Raw genomic sequence first — 21,273 nt, forward strand, 5'->3', positions numbered from 1 at the left:
CCCCTTTCCTATAATTGACTTGTCGTTTGGACTCCATTTTATCACAGTTGCGTTTTGGACTCCCTTTTCCGAAAAAATGTTAAATATAACAGTTCTAAAATATTTTGGACAATTTTACCCTAAAACCAACAAAAATTCTCTACCTTCATAATTCACCATTAATAACTTCTCCTTCTAAATCTCATTTTTTTCTGAGATCTAAACTTTGCTTCCTCAAAATTGATCCTTTCCCACTGATGAACAACCTTAGTCAAGATGATGAGGTTTGATTCCATGCATTAATTAGCATTTCATTGACTTTCTTTCTCTATAAACAGAGAAATCACTTTCTCTCTCTAAAATTAGACCTTATAGTTTTTTATGGCAATGGCATCAGTTGAGTTCTTCTTCGTAGCTATTTCTTCCCTTCTTCGTTTCTCAATTACGTGGCTATTTCACTCTGAATTTTTTCATTGAGTTATTCTCTCGGTAGAAATTAGGGTTTGTTAATTGATTAATTTTGTCATTCTAGTACCAATTTGGGGGATTTTTATTGGTACTAAAATGGTGGCCCAAGCTGATTGAATTTTCTTCACCAGCTTAAATTTGTTGAGCTTAAAAAGAAATAACTTGAATTGATGGGATGTAAACTGTGGTGGTGAATTATGCACTTTGAATGGTGATATAAGGCACTGAAATGATGGCCCTAGCTATGTCATTAACAATTGCAACTCAACTATGTGAGTTTTCCATGGTTGACACGGTCGAGGTTGACTCAGTACTGTACTAACCCAATAATCACTTTCATGTACGAACCACATCCGAAGTCCATCTTCTCCTCTCCACGAATCACAACCATGAAAAGATCGACTATGAAACCTTCAGAACCGTCTCTAAATCCGTTTTTAGAGTGAGAAAGTCTCATCAAAACCGTCTTCGAACCTTCACCCAAACCATCTTTGTGCCGTGACAAAACCACCCAACAATGGAATTGTTGTTAATGAAGTCTTCATCTCCCTTGTTTCTTCCTCTCCGACTACTATAGAATTTTCTTATTATTGATCTAAAAGTAAAAAAAAAACAAACTAAAACCAAAGAAAATCCGGTGGAAGGATCCTTCTCCGGTGAACGACAAGACAAATGCTAAAAACAGATCAGAAACTGCACGTAACCACATAGTACTGCCTAAAATAAAGGGAATCGCCACCAAATATGGTGGAAACCGAAAATGGAATGAAATCTTTCAAGCAGTTTCCCTTCATTAATTTTTCATCCTAAAAGATTTCTAAGAAGTCAATGTTCCCATAGAATTTGGTGTACATAATAAGGTTCTCCATCCGTATATGGGTAACATCTAAAAACTGAGGTTTGCAACCGGCAATCCTAACTTTATTATTTGTTTAAGTTCAATATGGTAATTTCTGGCGGTCCAAAACGTTCTCTTCGTACTTTTTTTTCTTTGAGGTTGAAATCAAATAACATTGAAACTCTTCTAGGTCTGGAGCAAAAAGATTTCAAAACCTACTCGTTTCAAGATTTCTAAGGGTTTCAAAAACCACTTTAGTTTTAGGTTCATCACCCCTCATATAATTTCAAACTCTTTTCTGATTTCAGAAAAATACTATGTTTCTAGATGGAGATGGTGTTGGAAGTGGATGAAAATTGTGGCCCGAAAAATAAGATGTTGGTTGAGGTAGATGAAGATGCAGGTGCATAAATAAGATAGAAAAATAAAGAGAAAAAAGCTAACAACCATCGTTAAACATGAACAATTTTCTTAGGCTACTCGTCGGATCCCCTTTTATTTTCTCTCTCCTATTATCCTTTGTAATAAAGTTAACAAGGAAAAAATAAATAAAAGGCTAAAACTGGAAAGTGAAAAATTATCTAAACGATTTTGTTGGTGAAGGGGGGCTAAATTAGCTTGTAGTCAAAATACGGGAGGCAGAGAAAAAGTAAAGTGACTATAATACTGGCTAGATTCGAAATAACTCCCATTTATCAGAAATAGCTCTCCATATATCAATCACCATTTATAACGGAGATTTTGTTGGTTGTTAATGTTATTTCGACATTACTGAAAACTGATAAGTCATCTTCTTTGATTTACAGCTGTACAAATTGTTGCCGGTTTCCAAATCCCGGCCATTCCCGGCATAACCCTGGTTTCGATTTATGGATCAACAATTCTAGGGTTTCTGCGATTCTCTTCACGAAAGAGCAGCTAAAGATGTCTCGTCAAGCAGGAACTTCGCATTTTCACAAATCCAAGACTCTCGATAACAAATATGTAACATCGATCTCCCTTTTCTCCTTCGTGTTCTTCGTTCTTTTTTGCTGCCCTAATCCTTCTCTATCTATAGGTTTATTAATTTATGTCAGAATTTGAAATTGAGGTTGTGTTGGTTTTTTTTTTGTAGATGCTTGGAGATGAGATCGGAAAAGGTGCATACGGCCGAGTTTACAAGGGATTGGATTTGGAAAATGGAGATTTTGTTGCTATTAAGCAAGTTTCTTTGGAGAATATAGCTCAAGAGGATCTCAATACTATCATGGTTTGATTTCTTTTAATGACGTGATTATCTGTTCAAATTTAGTTTAAACTAGCAATTTACAGTCATTGTATTAAGTTTTAGGTTCCAATTTGAGGAGAATTTGTCATTTCACAACTTAATTTTAGTGCATTAGTTAAAGCTCAATGTCACATTGGTTCCTACGAAATGTCACTTGAAGTCTTCTCTCCCTTAGAAAGTTAGGCTCTTCGTACTGAACATTCTTCTTACTTAGATTTCGCTTACTTCGTTACCTAGATATCCTAATTTTGTAGAGGCATTCGTTACATATTCTCCCTTGAATCTTCTATTTCTAGTTATTTTATGAACTCTTTGTGTACTTGACTATTTGTCCAACATTATTTCCTCTCAATCATGTTGGCTCATGTAACGTTACATTTTTTGATATCCACCGTCTTAGATTTAGGACCTTAACTGCATTTGTTTAAATCATGCAATGATGTTCCTTAATCTATTAACTTTACCTGGTACGTGGATCGCTCCGGTACGTGGTACGGGTACCAGTACGCGATTCACTACCATGTGAGTTTCGAGTATACCTTTTCGGTACGCTCTTTTCAATTGCGGTAGGTTTTGGACTATTTTAATGTATACTCTTTATAATGCATATATGAATAGATATATCTACTCTCAGACATTCTATCCTCGTACAACTTAAAATCTTAACAACTCAATTAAAAAAAATATTGTAATTAATTATCCAACTAGTCAAACTTAAATATTTTTACAAAGGATTTGGTTAATTAAGACTAACAATCCCGTTACGGCGAATTTGGAGTATTGATTCGCAAACCCTCCCAAAAAGGGTAAGGGGAATTAGGTATGCGGTAAGCGAGGGGAGAGTAGATTATCTGGTACTGCTTTCTCCATTATTTTTCTAGGAAAGATATTTCTACGATGCTAAACCATATAGTGTAAACCATATTCAAGTGGTTTCTTACCAAACAAATAGAATATGTTCCTTATATATAGTAATTGTATTAACTTTACCAGAAGAGTTTGTGTAGTTCGTGTAGGAAGTTTGAAATAAAAAGCAGTTAGATAAATGGGGTTTGCTTGGTTAACTGATATATCTGTATTGTTCTGTTGCTGTAAATTACACTAAATTATGTTAAATAGAGCACTTTTTTCTAAACTAGAGAATACTAGTTTGTCACGATTGTATAAATGTGTCTAAATTCTAACCATCTACCACTTGTGTTTTTACAATTCTATTCTATTGATGGATGCATCTACTACTCGCGTTGTGCAACACTCTTCATTTGGTGGATGCATCTTGTGTACCTCAGCAAGAGATCGATCTATTAAAGGTTTTATTTCCTTTACTATTTTAATTGTTATGCTTGTGACTATTTCAGTATACAATAACAAAGGCCATGTGTACATCGATAAATATAGAATAAAGTGGCAAATTAGGCCATTTGGAAATTTGGCGGTTTTGTGGGTTCTCAATTACTATTTTTCAGTTTTTCTTTGGCAGAATTTAGTTTGAAAAGACTTGAAGATTTAGAAAACCATACACTATCTAATAACTGGAATATAGACAAAATAGCATGACCAATCAAACAAGGAGATTGGAAGGTAGGAGACAACGAGTGGTATACTAAAGGATATTCAAATCATCTCTCAAGCAGTAGAATATTTCCTTCTTTCTCTATTCTTCTCTTGATCACTGTTCATCTCATCATTACTGTTTCTTGAATTGACGAAAAGAAACAACAAGACAGAAACAAAGGAGAGGAGAAGAGTCAAGACAGACTCAAGAGAGGAAATAGAGAGGAAACATAGAAGCAACAAACTGCGAAATAGAGAATCATTAAAAAACACATGTTACTCTTCATCTGATTTACTTGAGATAGATATGGAAGACTCGAGAAGACTCACTACTAAAACTGTTCAGACGAAAGTTAATATAAATTCTTATATTTAGGTTAAGGGAGAGGGTGGATTTTGATAATACCAAGTGGCGATTCTTATGCTACTATACTTTGGGCCAAGAGAAAAAACAAACACACTTGTAGGACTGTTCATATCGCTATTCTTTTTGGAGGCTTTTTTCCTAATTTTCTAATCATGCTTTTCTATGTATTTGATCATGTTATTACAACTATTATATCTCCTTGCTAGATTGTTTTATTGTACTCCTGGATTAATTTGACTCAATGAAATGAGATTGTCTTTAATTGTGTTTGTCTATGTTTTGGCTTTAACGTTATGGGCCAAGTCTAAAACATTATTGCTAACTAATAAATTAACAATTATTAGATTGAGTCACACCATGTAGCTTTCAATGTAAATAAATGTTAGAAGTCCTAATAAAGTAATATCACAATATATAGTAAAATTAGACAAATCATGAAAATATAACATAATAATATATTAAAAGCTGAAAATATTAATACACCAAATATATTAACTTTAGAATTATATAAATAGTACTAATAAAACAATAAGTCATTTACACACCAAAATACTATTATAAAGAAGTAAAAATAGAACTCACACACGTATATGTATGTGAGTGTATATATATATAATGATATTTTTTGTAGATATATACTGTAGTTTTTATATTAAATTTAAACTAAATGGCCATCCTCGTAGTTTTAGACTCCTTTGCTAGTTTGCTGTGCTCTGCCCCACGTTGTGCCCTGACATAGCTCGTGGTTGAAGACCATGAGAAGAAATAAATTTTTCTTGTTTATAAATGAGACGCAGATGAACGGCAAACCGTTTAGCATAACATCCCAAGGTTTTCTTTCGATAAGATTACCTGCCCCTTCGTCTATTATTTCATAGATTAGAAGTCTTAAGGAGGGCTAGAAGAAGGACCACCGAATGTAAGGTTATTGGTTAGTTTTACTATGTGACATGATCCTTTAGGACCTTGAAATGGTCGAGTTGATGTTGTCTAGTGGTACACTTCTAGATATCATACTTTTGAATTCTGATAGGTTATTTAGGATGACAGAAGCAAACTACTATACTGGTGCTCATCACACTCACAATCTAATTGTTTTCCGCAGAACTTAAATCACAAAAATATTGTGAAGTATCTTGGATCATTAAAGACAAAATCTCACCTGCACATCATTCTGGAGTAAGTAAACTTTGTTTTTTATGACATGAACTTAAGATATTTTAAGAGTTTTGGCAGTATTTGTTTGAATGAAATATATAATCATGGTGTGAGATTTTTCATCTAGGTATGTGGAAAACGGCTCACTTGCAAACATTATCAAGCCAAACAAATTTGGGCCATTCCCAGAATCATTGGTGGCTTTTTATATTGCTCAGGTTCGCATACGAGGTACAAGCTGAATTGAGTATCTCCAATATTCCTATGTGTTCTTAATATTCGTGCTCCATGAGTAGGTGTTGGAAGGCTTGGCTTATCTGCATGAACAAGGTGTTATTCATCGGGATATCAAGGGTGCAAATATATTGATAACTAAAGAGGTACTCATTGTGACTGAGATACCAACTTCGCTAAATGTCTTTCTGTTTTTGTTAATTGAGTTATTAACATCTATTTAGTTTACTTCTTTTGATCATTACTCATTAGGCAATGTCCAGATATGTGTCCTCCCTTTACCCCTCCCCAATCACTGAAATATGCCAGTAAAAAGTATTCTTTATTCCTTTTGGTTTTAAAACTGATAATATTCCTGAAAGTTCTCTTTCTGATTTTGTTAATTGAGTTATTAACATCTATTTAGTTTACTTCTTTTGATCATTACTCATTAGGCAATGTCCAGATACGTGTCCTCCCTTTACGCCCCCCCAATCACTGAAATATGCCAGTAAAAGTATTCTTTATTCCTTTTGGTTTTAAAACTGATAATATTCCTGAAAGTTCTCTTCTAGGCAACACACTTCACTATTGCACGATAGGATATGTATTTTTCTTGGTTGGTTTTCACGTTAGTTATTGCTCATGTCCCTTCCGATGGTTTTCTTTATGGCCATGCCCAATCTCTTTTCGTAAAGCCATATAGCTTTAGGTCTAAGTTTCAAAATATAGCTCCAGCTCTTTGTAAATTAAATCCTCTTTCTTCTTTTATTTAATCAAATCGTTCAGAAAAATAAGGGAACAAATTTCAGTATTGCAAGATGGGATGTGTACTTTTCCTGGTTCGTTTTCACGTTCCTTGAGGTGGTTTTTCTTTATAGCAACAATTTCTCTGATGCGGGCCAGAGAAGAGTTGACCACAAAAGGTGCTCATTTTTTTTGAATAAAAATGTCTAACGTAAGCGCCATCTTTTGGCAATTAATCCGGCTATAGTTATAAGTTGACCGCTTGAACATTTTATTCCACGCATGATACGAAGGCAATCAAGGCATAGATATCAAAAATAAGAACCCAATGTGCCATACTTACAACTATGAGGGATTTCCCATTTTTCCAGTCATTTGTTTGCTCATGTTTGGTCCATATGAGGGAGGACTTCATTTTCAATTATGAAATGACTCTACATTAGTTTGGGGATTACGATCTTCAAAGTCTGCCCTGTTTCTTTGCCCATATGATGATAGCAGCTGGGGGTTCAACAACTAAAATTCGGAAAATGATGACTGGGGAACTAGTAAATTAAAAGCTCTCTATACAATGTGCTTGTACTTCTTACCGTATACAAGTTTTTGTTTTTGCTTTAGGTCGGAATTTCTTCTTTTATCATGTTTGCTAATTGATTAGTCTATCAGGTGTACCTAACCTGTTCAAGTTAGAAATCTAGGTTGCAGTCTTATTGTTTTTCTTGCTGTAGTTGATGCTTTGTATTCCTGAATCCTGCTAGAAAAATAATTTTTGATAAAATTAAATTATCACTCAGCAACTCAAATTTGCTAACGTTTAATTTCAGGGTCTTGTCAAACTTGCTGATTTTGGGGTTGCAACAAAACTAACTGAGGCAGATGTTAATACACATTCTGTTGTTGGAACACCATACTGGATGGCCCCTGAGGTACATTTCGAAGTATTAACTTTGCTATATTTCGGTATTGCGCCATAACTGGTAATGCCAATGCATATTATGATTTATGAATATTACATTTTTCCCTCTTCTCCAAATAAAACTTGCTTGATGTATGTAGTTTTGACAGCTGGCATCTACTACCAATGTTTAGAACCTCAGAGATTTACTCTTTCACCCCTTGTATACTCAATAATATATGAGCCATATTCCAGATTGAGGGATTGATGGAAATGGTTTTGATAAAAACACTGACCATCTGTCTGACATTTTCTCGACTCTACGGCACTTTTTTAACTTCCAGTCATCTTTTAAGCATGGATGGTTTCCCTCATTTTGCTTAACCTAGGACTAATGCTGGAGGTCAACTTCATAAGCTAATATTGTTGTACACTTCTATTCTCTTAATATTAATTCAAATTGTTCAAAAAAAAGCTAATATGGTTTTCTTTGTTCCGTGGGGAGAGAAGAGGGTCTTTTCTGTTCCCTGCAGCTATAATTACTTACTTTTCCAAGAAAAATTACAAACTAATTCCTATTAATTCAACTTATTAGTAGTTTTATCTAAACGAGGCATAGAAATGCACAAATCCCTATTCATTTAATCTATATCTATCGATTCAATTGGTTCTTTATAGCATGGCTCAAGCTTTGGTTGTTCACTTCGAGAAATACATATGTTCTTATTTATAAATAACTTGCTTTTGTTGCTTGAAGAGTCTTTGAGAAATATTTTGTTGAAAAATATTTCGTCGACAGATTTTTTATGGAGCGTTTTCAATGTAACAATTTATTTTTTGAAACTTTGAATGAATATATTAGGAGTTATAGAATGTAACAATTGTGGAACTGAAGTTTTTCGTAGGAGCGCATTAGAGTTGCAGATTTATTAGGATTCACGAGAAAAGTAGTCATATAGTCTATAGAAACATGAGAAATTAGGGTAAGCAGTTATAGAGAGAATAAGAGAGATTTTTGATAATTTGGATGGTCAGATTGTGGGATTATGAGTTCAAATTAGTTCCAAATTCAAAGTTTCAAAAAAAAAAAAAATTAGTTCCAAATTTATGTTACGGGTTCCCTGCAGAAAACACCCATTTATCTTATCACACCTTATAAGGATATCTTTTTTCATCATTTCATGTTTGGGATCTTTTTTTCAAAATGATTTTCTTTGGATTGACCACCATTTATTGTTTTTGAAGCAATTATATTTCAACCATGGTTCAGTACCCTACATTTCAATGATAACACAAAAATACACTCTATTACTCGTAATGCCATATGGAATAGTGGAAGAATGAGAAGCTTGTCCTTTTAAGAGTGGGTGTGGTTCCTATGCATTGTTATTGTCAACTGCATGGTTAGGTAAGTCGCGAGCCAAATATATAAACTGCTGTATTTGGTGTAGGTGATTGAAATGTCAGGTGTTTGTGCTGCATCAGATATCTGGAGTGTTGGATGCACAGTGATTGAACTTCTAACATGTGTTCCCCCATATTATGATCTTCAGCCTATGCCAGCACTGTTTCGGATTGTTCAGGTTTCTACCCAATTTTTATATTTATATCATCATAGGAGGAATAGTTCATCTTTGCCTATATTAAATTGACCACTATTTTGAATAACTAAGGTGAAAGTATCTTGTACCTATTTGCAAACTTCTTTGTTTTACCATTTATTATTTCCCGGAGCCTGCAGTTGCTTTTGGATCTGATGTAGCTGTAGGACATAAATTGACCAACACACAGGGAACCTTCATGACCCTAGTAGATAGCCACAAAAATAGCTGAGATTATCTTAAAATAGTAGTTAAGGAGTTCGGTTCGTGCTTTTGTTAGTCGACCTCAAACAGTTCAAGAATCCTTTTGTCCTCTTAATTATTATCTCCATATGCCAACGATCTACATATCACTCCCCGTCTCTTCATTTTATTGCTTTGGCAACAAATAAACTAAAGAACTTGTCTTGTGCAAGATTGGCAAAGTTCTGCTATTAAAGCGATTATTGGTTATCTTTGTAAGTTTATCAGTTTATGAACTACTATGTATAGTTAATGCCGGCAGCCAATACAATTTGTTTTGAACGAACAATTTTTTCCTCTCAAAAAAGTATCATGTGTTAGACCTTTACTTGAAGGAACTATCTGAAGTTCTTAAATCTCATCATGTTATGCTGGCAGCCAATACATTTGGTTTTGAACTAACATTTTTTTCCTCTCAAAAAAGTATCATGTGTTCCTAAATCTCAATCATTTTACATTTGATTCAATATAGTTTAAGTTATCAATTGCCTTTTTCTTTTCCAGGATGAACAGCCTCCAATACCCGATAGCTTGTCTCCAGATATTTCAGATTTCCTGCGTCAGTGCTTTAAGAAGGTAAACAACCAACTGGCTAAATATAAATCATGGGCGTTTTCCTAGGGTTGCTTATGTTACGGTTTCATTTAATGTAAAAATGTTCAAATCTTTTTCTTTCCCACATACAGCAAATTTTGCCGAAGGCATGGACAACTTTTGCGTATGACCTAGTGAGATATTAAGTGATAAAAAAATTACATAGTTACAATAGGGAACTAATTTTGTTTGATTTACATTTCACAAATATCTCGTAGATACGAACCATATGATTATATCTCGTAGATATGGGCCCGAAAGCCCACTGTAAAGATATTATGATGGCTTGAGGTCTAAAAAAATGCATTTTATACACTATATTATAGTTCTCTATAGGGCTCATAGAGATGATTGAAGGCTGAGTTTTAGTAGGATGTTTTGTAGCTTGTATATCATTTTTCCGTAAGTAAGCCCTTGACTTTGTGCCCATATTTCAAACTTATCACAAACATCAATCCCTGACAGTGGGATGTTTAATTCAGGACGCCAGGCAGAGACCAGATGCAAAAACACTAGTTCGTCATCCTTGGATACAAAACTCAAGGCGAGCATTGCAATCCTCACTTCGACGTAATAGCAGAGTTGTGAGGTGTGCATATTTCAGATTTAGTTTATTTTTTCCAAAGGTGTTACTTGATGCAAATTACCGTATCTTTTCTTCTTAATAAGAGAGTATGATATATTTTCAAAAAAAACAAGGGAGTATAATACGGTAAAAGTAGCCGCTTTAATGCTATCAAACTCAATCCTCTCCCTTTTGAAGATTAGGATTTAAATTTTTTACCTTCAATGACACCTAAGTTTTCCAAATCCGTTTAGCTAAACTGGTAATAGCGTTGTGTTACCCTACTGCCTCATAACATCACTTCATTGAAAACCTTGTTCCTTATCCATGTTCAAGATTCTTATGTTTCTCTTTCTAAGGCAAAGATATGGCATTAACTTTTGTTTGTTGTGTGCACTCATTATTTGATTTATTCCATCTTTTGTAAGATACCCCTTTGTTTTGTGGTGTATTTGACAACACCCACTAGTAAATTCTTGAGAGCAGATCTCAGTGTGCGTTTTCACATTTTACAGGATGATACCCTTAGTTTTCATAATACGAAAAAACCATGCATATCACAATGAGAAAGTGTTAGTTGTATTACCAAATTGTGCAATGCTACTTCTTTTAAAATGCAGTCGTCAACCATACTCGCCTAACTCTCTCCACTTCAATATAGCTAACCCGTTCTACACAATTTAGCTGTACCTGTAGCATTTTCCCATCTATTTACTCTTGTATGTGGGGTCTGTGTAAAGTTATACGAAGTTCATTCTTTTAGAAGGATGATCTTCTTCTTTACTAATTACTAGACCATCCTCACCAAAATGAGGCAATATTTCTATCATTTGGCTAATATTTCCACCACTCACGTAAGTCCATGTTTATTTTCGTTATTAACCAAAATCTGATCACGAACTATTTCTCTGTTTAACGGGTGTTAAATAAACAACGAGACCTAGTATCAACTAATGATCAAATTGCATATTCCATTGAGGAATTTGGTCAAAACTACATATAAACTGTTCTACTTTGGTAAAAAAGGATCACTCAACTTTTTCTAATCTTCAGCTCGTTAGGTATTTCGTAATTTGCAACTGATTGCAAAAAAGTTGCAACTGATTGCAAAAGGGTCACATCTAGTTTGCAAAAGGGTTACAATTGGTTTAAAAAAAAAATATTAGCATTGGTTGCATTGCATTTGGATTTTAACAAAACAAAATATAAGTATTTGGATTTTTAACCAAATAAATTACAAATGTTTGGGTTTTAACCAAACAAACTATGACTTGTCTTTTTAACTAAAAAGAACTTGATGGGCATTCGGCCCCAATTTCTTGTATTCCACACTCATCACAATGTTATGGTCTCACCACCTCTGGCTCAGCCTGGTAGAAAGTCGCTGTTCCTTAAGCTCCTTTTGATTGCTTTCTATTGGTGCTCTCTGTTCTTTTGTGCTATCATAGAAATATAGAAAAGGATGCTTCAGTGGCTACAGAGATTTCAAATGAAGTTGATCACAGCAGCGCCGGGAGCCCTTCTGGCGAGAAAGCATTGAGAGATGCCTCTGATTTTGAAGTAGTAAGAACTTAAACCTAGTTCAATTTTTGATTTCTATTTCATCGCACTGCACTGCTGTTTATACTTATTTCAATACCTATCTTCCAGATAAAAAAAAATTATACATCCTATGTCTCACATTAATCTTGCTTCATCATTCATACTTCAGGAGGACACTGAAAAATATATGTTATCACCACAAGCTGCTAATGCTCGCAGTTCTGACAATGACAAAGAATCAGAAGATCATTTTGTTCATGAAGATGCAGAGAACCCAAAACATGGCATACTGAATCAAGATCCTACTGTAGCTCTCCACAAAAAGTTGTCTACAGAAACGAGTTCTGGTAGGCTGTTGTCTTTGAAGGATGTGGATGGTTCTAGTTTAGCCGGTTCAGGTGAGTTAGTAAATAATTGTGGTCAAGACGAAAGTGTTGTTAACGCAGAGGTCAACTCTTCTAAGTCAAGAAGGAAGGGTGTTATAGCTGAAGAAAGTGAAGGAAGTAGAAGTTCTACTTGTAATGAGAATAATTTATCCGAATCTGGACCACATATCCAAGAAATTAGTTCGAAAAAGGTAAGATTTCATTATTCACGATTGTTTATAAAATTATCCACACATTTTTCAACACATGCAGCCGATTTCCAGCTTTGAATAATTATGATCCTTTGTTCCAAACCTCTGGTTGTACCTTTTCTAATCTATGTAGCATGGTACTCTTTTTTAGTAATTCTTTTGCCTTGTCGGGCCAATACTCACATTCACTTTAATGGGTATAACTACATTCATTTTCTTTTGTTAATTCCTCGTTGTTTTAACCCCTAGGGGTTTTTGTACATCCTTTTCTCTCTTTCAATTTAATCCAATTATTCATAATTAAGAGTGCGTGAGGATCCATAACTTAACTTTCATCTAAATGCACTTAATATGGATCTGTGCGTTTATATTTTGCTTCCTAGTACCTCCTAATAAATTGAGTATTTGAACATTTTTTTGAAGGATGCCGTCGCATCTGATGTGTTAGGAAGGCATGAGCTCAGTCGATTTAGTGACACACCAAGAGATGCTTCTCTGGAGGACTTGTTTCCTCCATTGGATAGGAACCAAGAAGAGCAACCAGCAGAAGCATCATCATCTGCTTCCTCAGTACGCATAAACAAAAACAATTCAATTCCAAATGAGGTAGGAAAAAGCGACTTAGCTTCAAAGCTCAATGCTACAATGGCTCAGAGGAGAGCAGAGAATGAAAACGGGCGCACTAGTGGTGGAGACTTGTTGCGCCTCATGATGGGCGTTCTCACGAAGGATGCAAATGATATAAATACCTTGGTAACGCTTAAATTATTATAAATGTTTTTATTGAGTAATCATTTCCTTTACTGATTAAACGGGAACTGATAATATGTGTTTTGTTTCTTGACTAACAGGTAATTGATGAAAAAATTCCCGGAGGAAATCTTTTCCCCCTACAGGTGATTGTTGTCGTTCGCAATTCACACAATTTGCGCTCTGTTATATTGGTTTTCTTTCTCAGCACTGTAGATGTGTTATTGGTTTGACAAGTAATACTTTTGCCACTGCACAAGATTCCACAATGCTTACAAACCTAGTGAAGAGTGACCCTATAAATTATTATTGCACCGTAAATGTAATCCCTCTTTAAAGCATGGTGGCCCTAGTGAGCGATCTCAATAATTCTGAAAGATACCTTTCCAGAACCGAAGTAACTAAACATTCCCAACAAAAACATTGTTTCTGCATGTTAATGGTTTTAAAATAATTTGATAACCATCGCGAGAGACCTCTGTAATTCACCGAACTTCCTTATGCTTATAGGGAACTCATCCAGCCCAAAGTAACCATCAAGTGACAGTAAAAACATGGTACCAGCATGTGTCAACACCATGATTTAAGTATAGTTTGTAAAACTATTTAATAATCAAGCAGGAGATCCAGCAATAAAAAGCCTTTCTAACTCCAGGAATGTTTTCGTAGCGGCTCCATTCCATGTTTCATTTCATAACGAACCTCATTGTGGATCTACGTCATCATACTCTGTTCCATTCGTGTCTTTTGGTTAATTCATATTCTGATAAGAAACCTTATAGAAAACAAAGAATGAAAGAAACGGAAAAAATGAAGAGGCAACCATTAAGTAGAAACTTACACGGCTTTTACCTTTTTTTATTCTTTTGTAGGCTGTTGAGTTTAGCAGATTAGTTGGATCACTGAAGCCAGACGAACCAGAGGATGTGATTGTTTCTGCTTGCCAGAAACTTGTTGCTTTCTTTCATGAGCGCCCAGAGCAGAAGCTTGTTTTTATTACCCAGCATGGCTTGCTTCCTCTAATGGAGCTACTTGAAGTTCCTAAAAATCATGTATATAAAATTTTTAGTTCATTATTTGGAATTACTATTGTCGCAATAAACGATTTTAAGTATCTGATGTTTTCTTGTACCTCTTCCAAAACTGCAGGTTATATGTTCTGTTCTTCATATTATAAATGAGATAATAAAGGACAATACTGACTTCCAAGAAAATGCCTGCCTTGTTGGCTTGGTAGGTACTTCCATTTTGTAGTATGCTTAAGAAAATCCACATTTAGGGATTTGGAACTGTATCAGTACCGTTGTTACTGTAGAAAATAGCATCCATATGTTGGACAGAAGGGTTCTGGCAAAAGATATCTGGTTTAGTAATTAACTGATATGGTCATTTCTTATTCTATGGTAGATACCTGTTGTGATGAACTTTGCTGTACCTGATCGTCCTCGAGAAGTTCGAATGCAATCAGCTTATTTCTTGCAGCAGCTTTGTCAGTCCAGGTTTAGAAGTCGTTAACATTCTTCATTAAAGTAGATTTTCATGGATCTATTTTTGGTAAAAATTAAACCTGTGTTAATTGGTATCTTCTGCGCTGCAGCTCCTTGACACTGCAAATGTTCATTGCCTGCCGTGGGATTCCTGTTTTGGTGGGTTTTCTTGAGGCTGATTATGCCAAATACAGGTTTACACTGAACTTATAAGATGTTTGCGAGACTTTAATTTATAGATACTCGGCTAGGCTATTTCTGAGCTTTGACCCACCTATCAAGAGTGATCGGAAACTACATAGATTTTTGGACCTCCCAAAAGGATGAAAAGGCTAGGAAAGAAAAAAGTACAGAAGAGATCCCCTTGGTTCAGACTTCAGATATAGCCTGATTGACAGTATATGGTCTCTGCTCCTGTATGGAATTCTTGTGTAGTGTACTGGATGGTAGGGTATTTGGTCATTTTGATATTTGACAAATTGATAGGTCCAAATCAAGGTTTGGGTGCATTTATACTCGTACAACAATAACACAAACCAATGGATTCTGCTTATGCCCTTAAGGGAGTCCTTCCTCTCCCTGGAGCGAAACTAATGTTACTTATTTGTTTATCTGCTGCATATTGAAATAACACTCTATTATATGCTTGACTCCATATTACCCCAAGCGTATTAATTAATGAGTTCTACATTTGCAGAGAAATGGTTCATCTTGCTGTAGATGGAATGTGGCAAGTGTTTAAGCTCCACGGTTCAACACCCAGAAATGATTTCTGTCGCATAGCTGCAAAAAATGGAATACTTATTAGGCTCATAAACACCCTTCACAGCTTGAATGAAGCAACTCGACTAGCCTCAATATGTAATATGGCTGGATCTGTTCTAGGAGATGTTTCTGCTCCACGACCACGATCTGGGTTACTAGATTATGGTCATCCTATTTTGGAACAGAGTCCTGTCTCTGACCAAGTTGATGTAAATAAGGTTAAGTATGGAGTTCTTGATCAACTTGGACCATTAGAACCCTCCCGTCTTTCAGCTTCCCACTCCCAAAGGCCAGATGTTAACCAAGCAGACTTTAGGTACTCCCCTGGAGATCATGAAAAACCGCAGTCACGCCATGCTGTGTTGGACACTTCAGGGGCTTCTAAGTTACGTGAAGCAGAATTTATTGAAAATGTTGCAATGACTAGAGAAGCTCCAGGTAATTCTAAGGACAAGGAACACTTGGGGTTCAGAAAATCTGATCTTTCTCATTCAGAAATTGAAGCTCTTAAACAACAGAACGTTCGGCCTCTTCTTAGCTTGTTGGATAAAGAACCTCCTTCTAGACGCTTCTCTGGTCAGCTTGAGTATGTTCGTCAATTATCTGGATTTGAGAGGCACGAGAATATACTACCTCTGTTACATGCATCTACAGAAAGAAAATCAAATGGTGAACTAGATTTCTTGATGGCAGAGTTTGCAGGTACTTCCGTTTGTTTTCTTGTTTCCTGAAGTGTAGCTAATATGTTATCCTTAGATCTGTATTGGCATGCTTTCTTTATCATAGCTTACATTATCAACTAACCGAGATTGAACTTGAACCATATGCCAACTTTATAACATATCTCTAACTAAATTGAGAAGAAGAACACCTCCCTCCAAAACGTAGTTTCTCATATAATTTGTGAAACTGGGGGTGCCTCAAGAAGCTCTATAGATGTTTCTCATCCGTCTAAAACCTGGCTGGAACTCTTACATCGACTTCATATTTAAATATATAATATAATATAATATAATATAATAGAATGTTGACAGCCTCTCATGTACTACAGAGGTTTCGGGACTTGGTAGAGAAAATGGATATGGTTCTACTCCAAGAGTTTCACAAAAATCTGTCACTAAGAAACCTGAAGCCGTGTTATCTAATGAAGGAGCTGCTTCAACGTCGGGTGTTGCATCTCAGACAGCATCTGGTGTACTCTCTGGTTCAGGTGTTTTAAATGCTAGACCAGGAAGTACAACATCATCTGGGTTACTTTCCCATATGGTATCATCATTGAATGCTGACATATCTAGGGAATATCTTGAAAAGGTGGCAGACCTTTTGCTTGAGTTTGCAAAAGCAGACACGACTGTAAAATCATATATGAGCACACAGAGTTTGCTTACTCGCCTTTTTCAGATGTTCAATAGGGTGGAGCCACCTATTCTCTTAAAGGTTAGCATAAATTCAATTATGTACGAACTCGTTTCCTTCTCTTTTTCTAGCTCTGATGGTGCTTTGTGGTATGTTGATGCTCCCGTCTTTTCGTAGCTTTTGAAGTGCATTAATCACTTATCAACCGACCCAAACTGTTTAGAGAATCTACAGCGAGCAGATGCAATTAAACACTTGATCCCAAATCTTGAACTCAAGGAAGGACCTCTTATATCTCAAATACATACAGAAGTAAGTTATCTTAATTTGCATTCTTCTTATGTTTGGGTGTATGTTAGAGACTATCAATTCTGAACCTTCAGTAGTAGTTCATTTCCAAAAACCATGAGAGCTTAGTTCTGAAGCCAACAAAGTACAATCAGCCCCCTGCAAAAAACAGAGTAGAATGGTTGATTATATAGCCAATATACGTTGACAGTTGCTGATACTGAACATATCTAATCTCCATTGGAGTTATTCTCTTAGCTGTAGAAGTAAAAAAGAATTATTGTAATTTGTGCGACTGGTCGTAAATGTTTATTGTAGATAAGTCGCAAGAATTCGTGGCTCTTTAACTAGGTCTACAATTTTCCAATTGAATATCATGAATTCTTGGCATCTTAGTGACGAGTTTAAATTTTTTTTCTGGCGTTTATTTTATTCTAGAACTTCCAATTTGGTGGTTGACACTGTTAGTTTGCATAGAACCCATTTTTATATGTTTCTGACGAAGTTCCTTTGCTGAAGGTTCTCAATGCACTGTTCAATCTCTGTAAGATTAATAAAAGGAGGCAGGAACAAGCTGCTGAGAATGGAATTATTCCCCACTTGATGCACTTCGTCATGTCAGATTCAGTCTTAAAACAATATGCACTGCCTCTACTATGTGATATGGCTCATGCATCCCGTAATTCTAGAGAACAATTAAGGGCCCATGGTGGATTGGATGTATACTTGAGCTTATTGGACAATGAGATTTGGGCAGTAACAGCATTAGATTCTCTTGCAGTTTGTTTGGCTCATGACAATGATAACAAGAAAGTGGAACAAGCATTACTCAAAAAGGAAGCAGTTCACAGATTGGTGAAGTTCTTCCAAGGCTGTCCAGAACAACAATTCGTGCACATACTGGAGCCATTCTTGAAAATTATCACGTAATAGCCATCTCATATTTTTCTCTTTTCTATTTATTTCTCATAACTGCGTGAAGTATCTCATGTTCTCTTAAAGCGCAGCTTGAAATCTCGAGGACTCTTAATATGACTCTAACTTGCATATATACTTTATTTTCTCCTAAACAGTGAAGATGTTATGATAAAGCCTTCCCTAAGTAGTTGCAATTACATGTAAAATAACTAAACGACTTTAACTGCTTAGGGAACCCATGAATGACAACTGGCCGTAGGGGCACTTGCGCATGCTTGGAGGCCTTCCTCAGCCGGTTGACTTATGGGGCCAAAGGGGCTCTATCAGGAAGGATACCATGTACATAGTTTACGATAACCTTTTCTTATTCAAAGAAGAAGACCATTATTTGTAATTACCTCTTGTGGTTAAGATAGTAGTAGAAAGAAAAAAGTCGATTAAAATAGTGGTTATTTTGACAGGTTAAGCTACTTAAGCTTGCCTTTTGAACATAATTTGTCAGTCGAGTTCCTTGTAAAAGTCATCTTACTTATCACTAACAGAAGGTTCTTTTAGTTTTTGAAATACTCCACCTTGGGAAATATGTTTTAGTTTGTTAATATGGAGATATCTCGCATATCATATGCTGTTTAGAGTTCAGTTGTCCTTGTTCTAACTGATGAGATTTTCTCCGCTTTGATTTGCAAGTTGATATCTTGTTCTTTAACATAATTGTTGTATTAGTGATAGTTAGAATTTGCTGATGTGCTCTATGGATGCAGAAAATCATCTCGGATAAACACAACGTTAGCTGTCAATGGTTTGACACCACTGCTCATAGCAAGACTGGATCATCAAGATGCTATAGCTCGCCTCAATCTCCTGAAACTGATAAAGGTTAGTAACTGGATGTTTTAATGCCATCATATTATATTTTGCTGCTATATTTATTCTGAGAAAAGGCAAAATTATATTAAGGTGGTTGAAATGCAAAGTATTAAGAAAGAAAAACTAAATCAATTTGGCACCCTCTAAAAAAAAATAAACTGTGACTCCACATCAGGAAAGCATCCCAATAGATAAAAGTACATCAAAACTATAGTTCCTCAACTCCTTATATCTGTGTGCCCAACTCCTTATATTTTGCCATTACATGAATCCTTCATATTCATAATCTTTTATAAATAAACTTTTCCTAGTTCCAGTATATTTCCTAATAGAACCTCAATATGAAGGTTCGTTCTCATGTTTGTGATTAGTTTTTCATGATTTTCATCCATCTTTACTGTTTGATTTATTTAATGTTTTTATGACCTGTTTGAACTAAGCCATCTTTAGTAGTGATCCATTTAACTAGAATAGGAACTTCACTTGGACTTGGTTACGCAGCTTACGCCTACCGCTCTGTACAACTAATTTACATAACCAAAGTTGAAGGGCGTAGAAGATCTCAAGATCCCCACAGAAACTGCATGCTATTACTAAATCCCCAATCCCAATCCGACCTTTAAAATTTCAAGTTGTATCTCCGAATATCGCCAGCTAACCGTATTACAAGGGACCCACATATCAGGACTAAATGCATAGAGATTAGAGAATGAGAGTAAACCCCTCGAGATTCTTTTACTAAACTGATTCCGTACGTTTTTGCTGAGGGAATATCCTTAATTTAGAAATCAGAAGACATTATTAAAAGATGTTTTACAAACATGCACAGTTTCTGGATCCTATTTCAGCATCCAATTCACAAGCACAATACATTTAACTTGTGATTTCCTTGCTATAAGCTTGCTCACTATAGAAACGTAATGATGACAGGCTGTTTATGAACACCACCCAAGGCCAAAGCAACTTATTGTGGAGAATAATCTACCTCAGAAGCTTCAGAATCTGATCGAAGAACGCAGAGATGGGCAGAGCTATGGAGGTCAAGTCTTAGTTAAACAAATGGCTACTGCACTCCTTAAAGCTCTCCATATAAATACCGTTCTGTAAATTCAGGTCCTTTTATCTTCTTTGCCATCCTTGTATATTCAGTTAGTAAGTTACATAATCGTGTTATCCTCTCTTCCTCCTTTTTTGCATTTTTCGTGTGGTCTACTTTTTGGATAGTGAAAACCAATTTGGCACTGCAGATATGTCGAGCAAATCTTTTTTTTTTTTCTTATAATCTGGATGAGTAGTTTATAATGGACAATACCTATGGATTGTTTTCATTCTCTCTTTGGAAATTTTTTCCTACTTTCAGTTTATGAATGAAAAGTTTCTCTTAGTCCTGCAGTTATTTACTTTTGGGTCTAGTTAAATAGTGAATGCTTTATAGTCCAAAATACTTAGCAATAACCATTAATTATGTCCACCAGCCTTTGGTGCAGTGGTTGGACACCCCTCTTAAGCTCACGAGTCGTGTTTTAGGCCATCAAGATTTATCCCATGTACTTTACGCTTAATTTTGTCGTGTTTTAGGCCTCTTTCATGATGTTGGGTTTTAGGCCTCTTTCATGATGTTGGGTTTTAGGCCTCTTTTCATGGTTTAAATAGGCGGTTATTGTGCTTATCACATCTTCGTAACGACTAACGTAGATCGTAGTGGAATTCTAAAAAAAAAAGCAAAAAAAAAAACATTAATTATGGTTTATGTTTTGAGAAAACAATAAAATTTCGGGGTACAAAATTTTATAGGGGGAGAAACAAAATAATTCCCCCAAGCGCACCTTTCTCTGACATTGTCTGCAAAGGGTTGTCGTACCAGCAACCCTCGCTAGAATGATTTTCTCATCTTCATCTCTCTCTCTCTCCCTCCCTCTCTCTCCCTCCCTCTCTCTCTCTCTCTCTCTCTCTCTCCCTCCCTCTTTTCCTCTCTTCACCTCTCTAAGTTCTAGTGAAGGGGAGGTCCCCTTTCCTAGACCCCTTCGTCTGGAAAACCAGATGAAGGGTTCTTTCGTTTGGTTTTTGAAACGAAGGATGTTTGGATCTGGGGGTTCCAGATCCACATGGAGGTTGCTTTGCCTGGATCTGGAACCCCCAGATCCACGCTAGGGTTTTGGCGAAGGCCCTCTCCTTTGTCGGAACAGTAGAGTGGAGAGAGATACGAAATAGGGGGTTACAGTAGTGCTGGCGTT

At 35.8% G+C, this 21,273-nt stretch overlaps 1 protein-coding gene across 9 annotated transcripts; it reads left to right on the forward strand.

The window, feature by feature from the left end:
* The first annotated feature begins 1,905 nt into the window (after positions 1-1,905).
* LOC147563943 (MAP3K epsilon protein kinase 1-like) lies at positions 1,906-20,367 on the forward strand. Of its 9 annotated transcripts, XM_086642172.1 has the most exons (25): positions 2,081-2,269; positions 2,400-2,534; positions 3,842-3,862; positions 5,579-5,652; positions 5,759-5,849; positions 5,928-6,011; positions 7,416-7,517; positions 8,938-9,069; positions 9,835-9,906; positions 10,407-10,513; positions 11,938-12,052; positions 12,201-12,378; positions 12,478-12,608; positions 13,032-13,361; positions 13,460-13,504; positions 14,231-14,410; positions 14,508-14,591; positions 14,766-14,857; positions 14,956-15,039; positions 15,543-16,312; positions 16,662-17,047; positions 17,144-17,278; positions 17,774-18,180; positions 18,934-19,048; positions 19,970-20,367. In XM_086642172.1, exons 1-25 carry the CDS (start codon positions 2,210-2,212, stop codon positions 20,144-20,146), a joined length of 4,107 nt encoding a protein of 1,368 aa, XP_086498298.1. In that variant the 5' UTR covers positions 2,081-2,209; the 3' UTR covers positions 20,147-20,367. The 9 variants fall into 9 exon arrangements, with proteins under 9 accessions (XP_086498330.1, XP_086498283.1, XP_086498290.1 ...); XM_086642157.1 differs by having other exon boundaries at positions 1,973-2,269; positions 12,201-12,608; XM_086642213.1 differs by lacking the exon at positions 3,842-3,862 and having other exon boundaries at positions 2,015-2,269; positions 2,400-2,554.
* Positions 20,368-21,273: the final 906 nt, after the last annotated feature.

The sequence above is a fragment of the Eschscholzia californica genome, unplaced genomic scaffold, assembly GCF_041429995.1.
Source record: "Eschscholzia californica isolate CP2 unplaced genomic scaffold, dmEscCali1.0.p SCAF_1, whole genome shotgun sequence".
NCBI lineage: Eukaryota > Viridiplantae > Streptophyta > Magnoliopsida > Ranunculales > Papaveraceae > Eschscholzia > Eschscholzia californica.

Bases quoted from the DNA above. Each gene is read 5' to 3' on its own strand.
- LOC147563943 (XM_086642157.1), top strand. From the start codon at position 2,210: ATGTCTCGTCAAGCAGGAACTTCGCATTTTCACAAATCCAAGACTCTC. The intron at 7,518-8,937 runs GTACATTTCGAA...TATTTGGTGTAG, and splicing joins CATACTGGATGGCCCCTGAG to GTGATTGAAATGTCAGGTGT. The intron at 14,858-14,955 runs GTTTAGAAGTCG...TCTGCGCTGCAG, and splicing joins CAGCAGCTTTGTCAGTCCAG to CTCCTTGACACTGCAAATGT.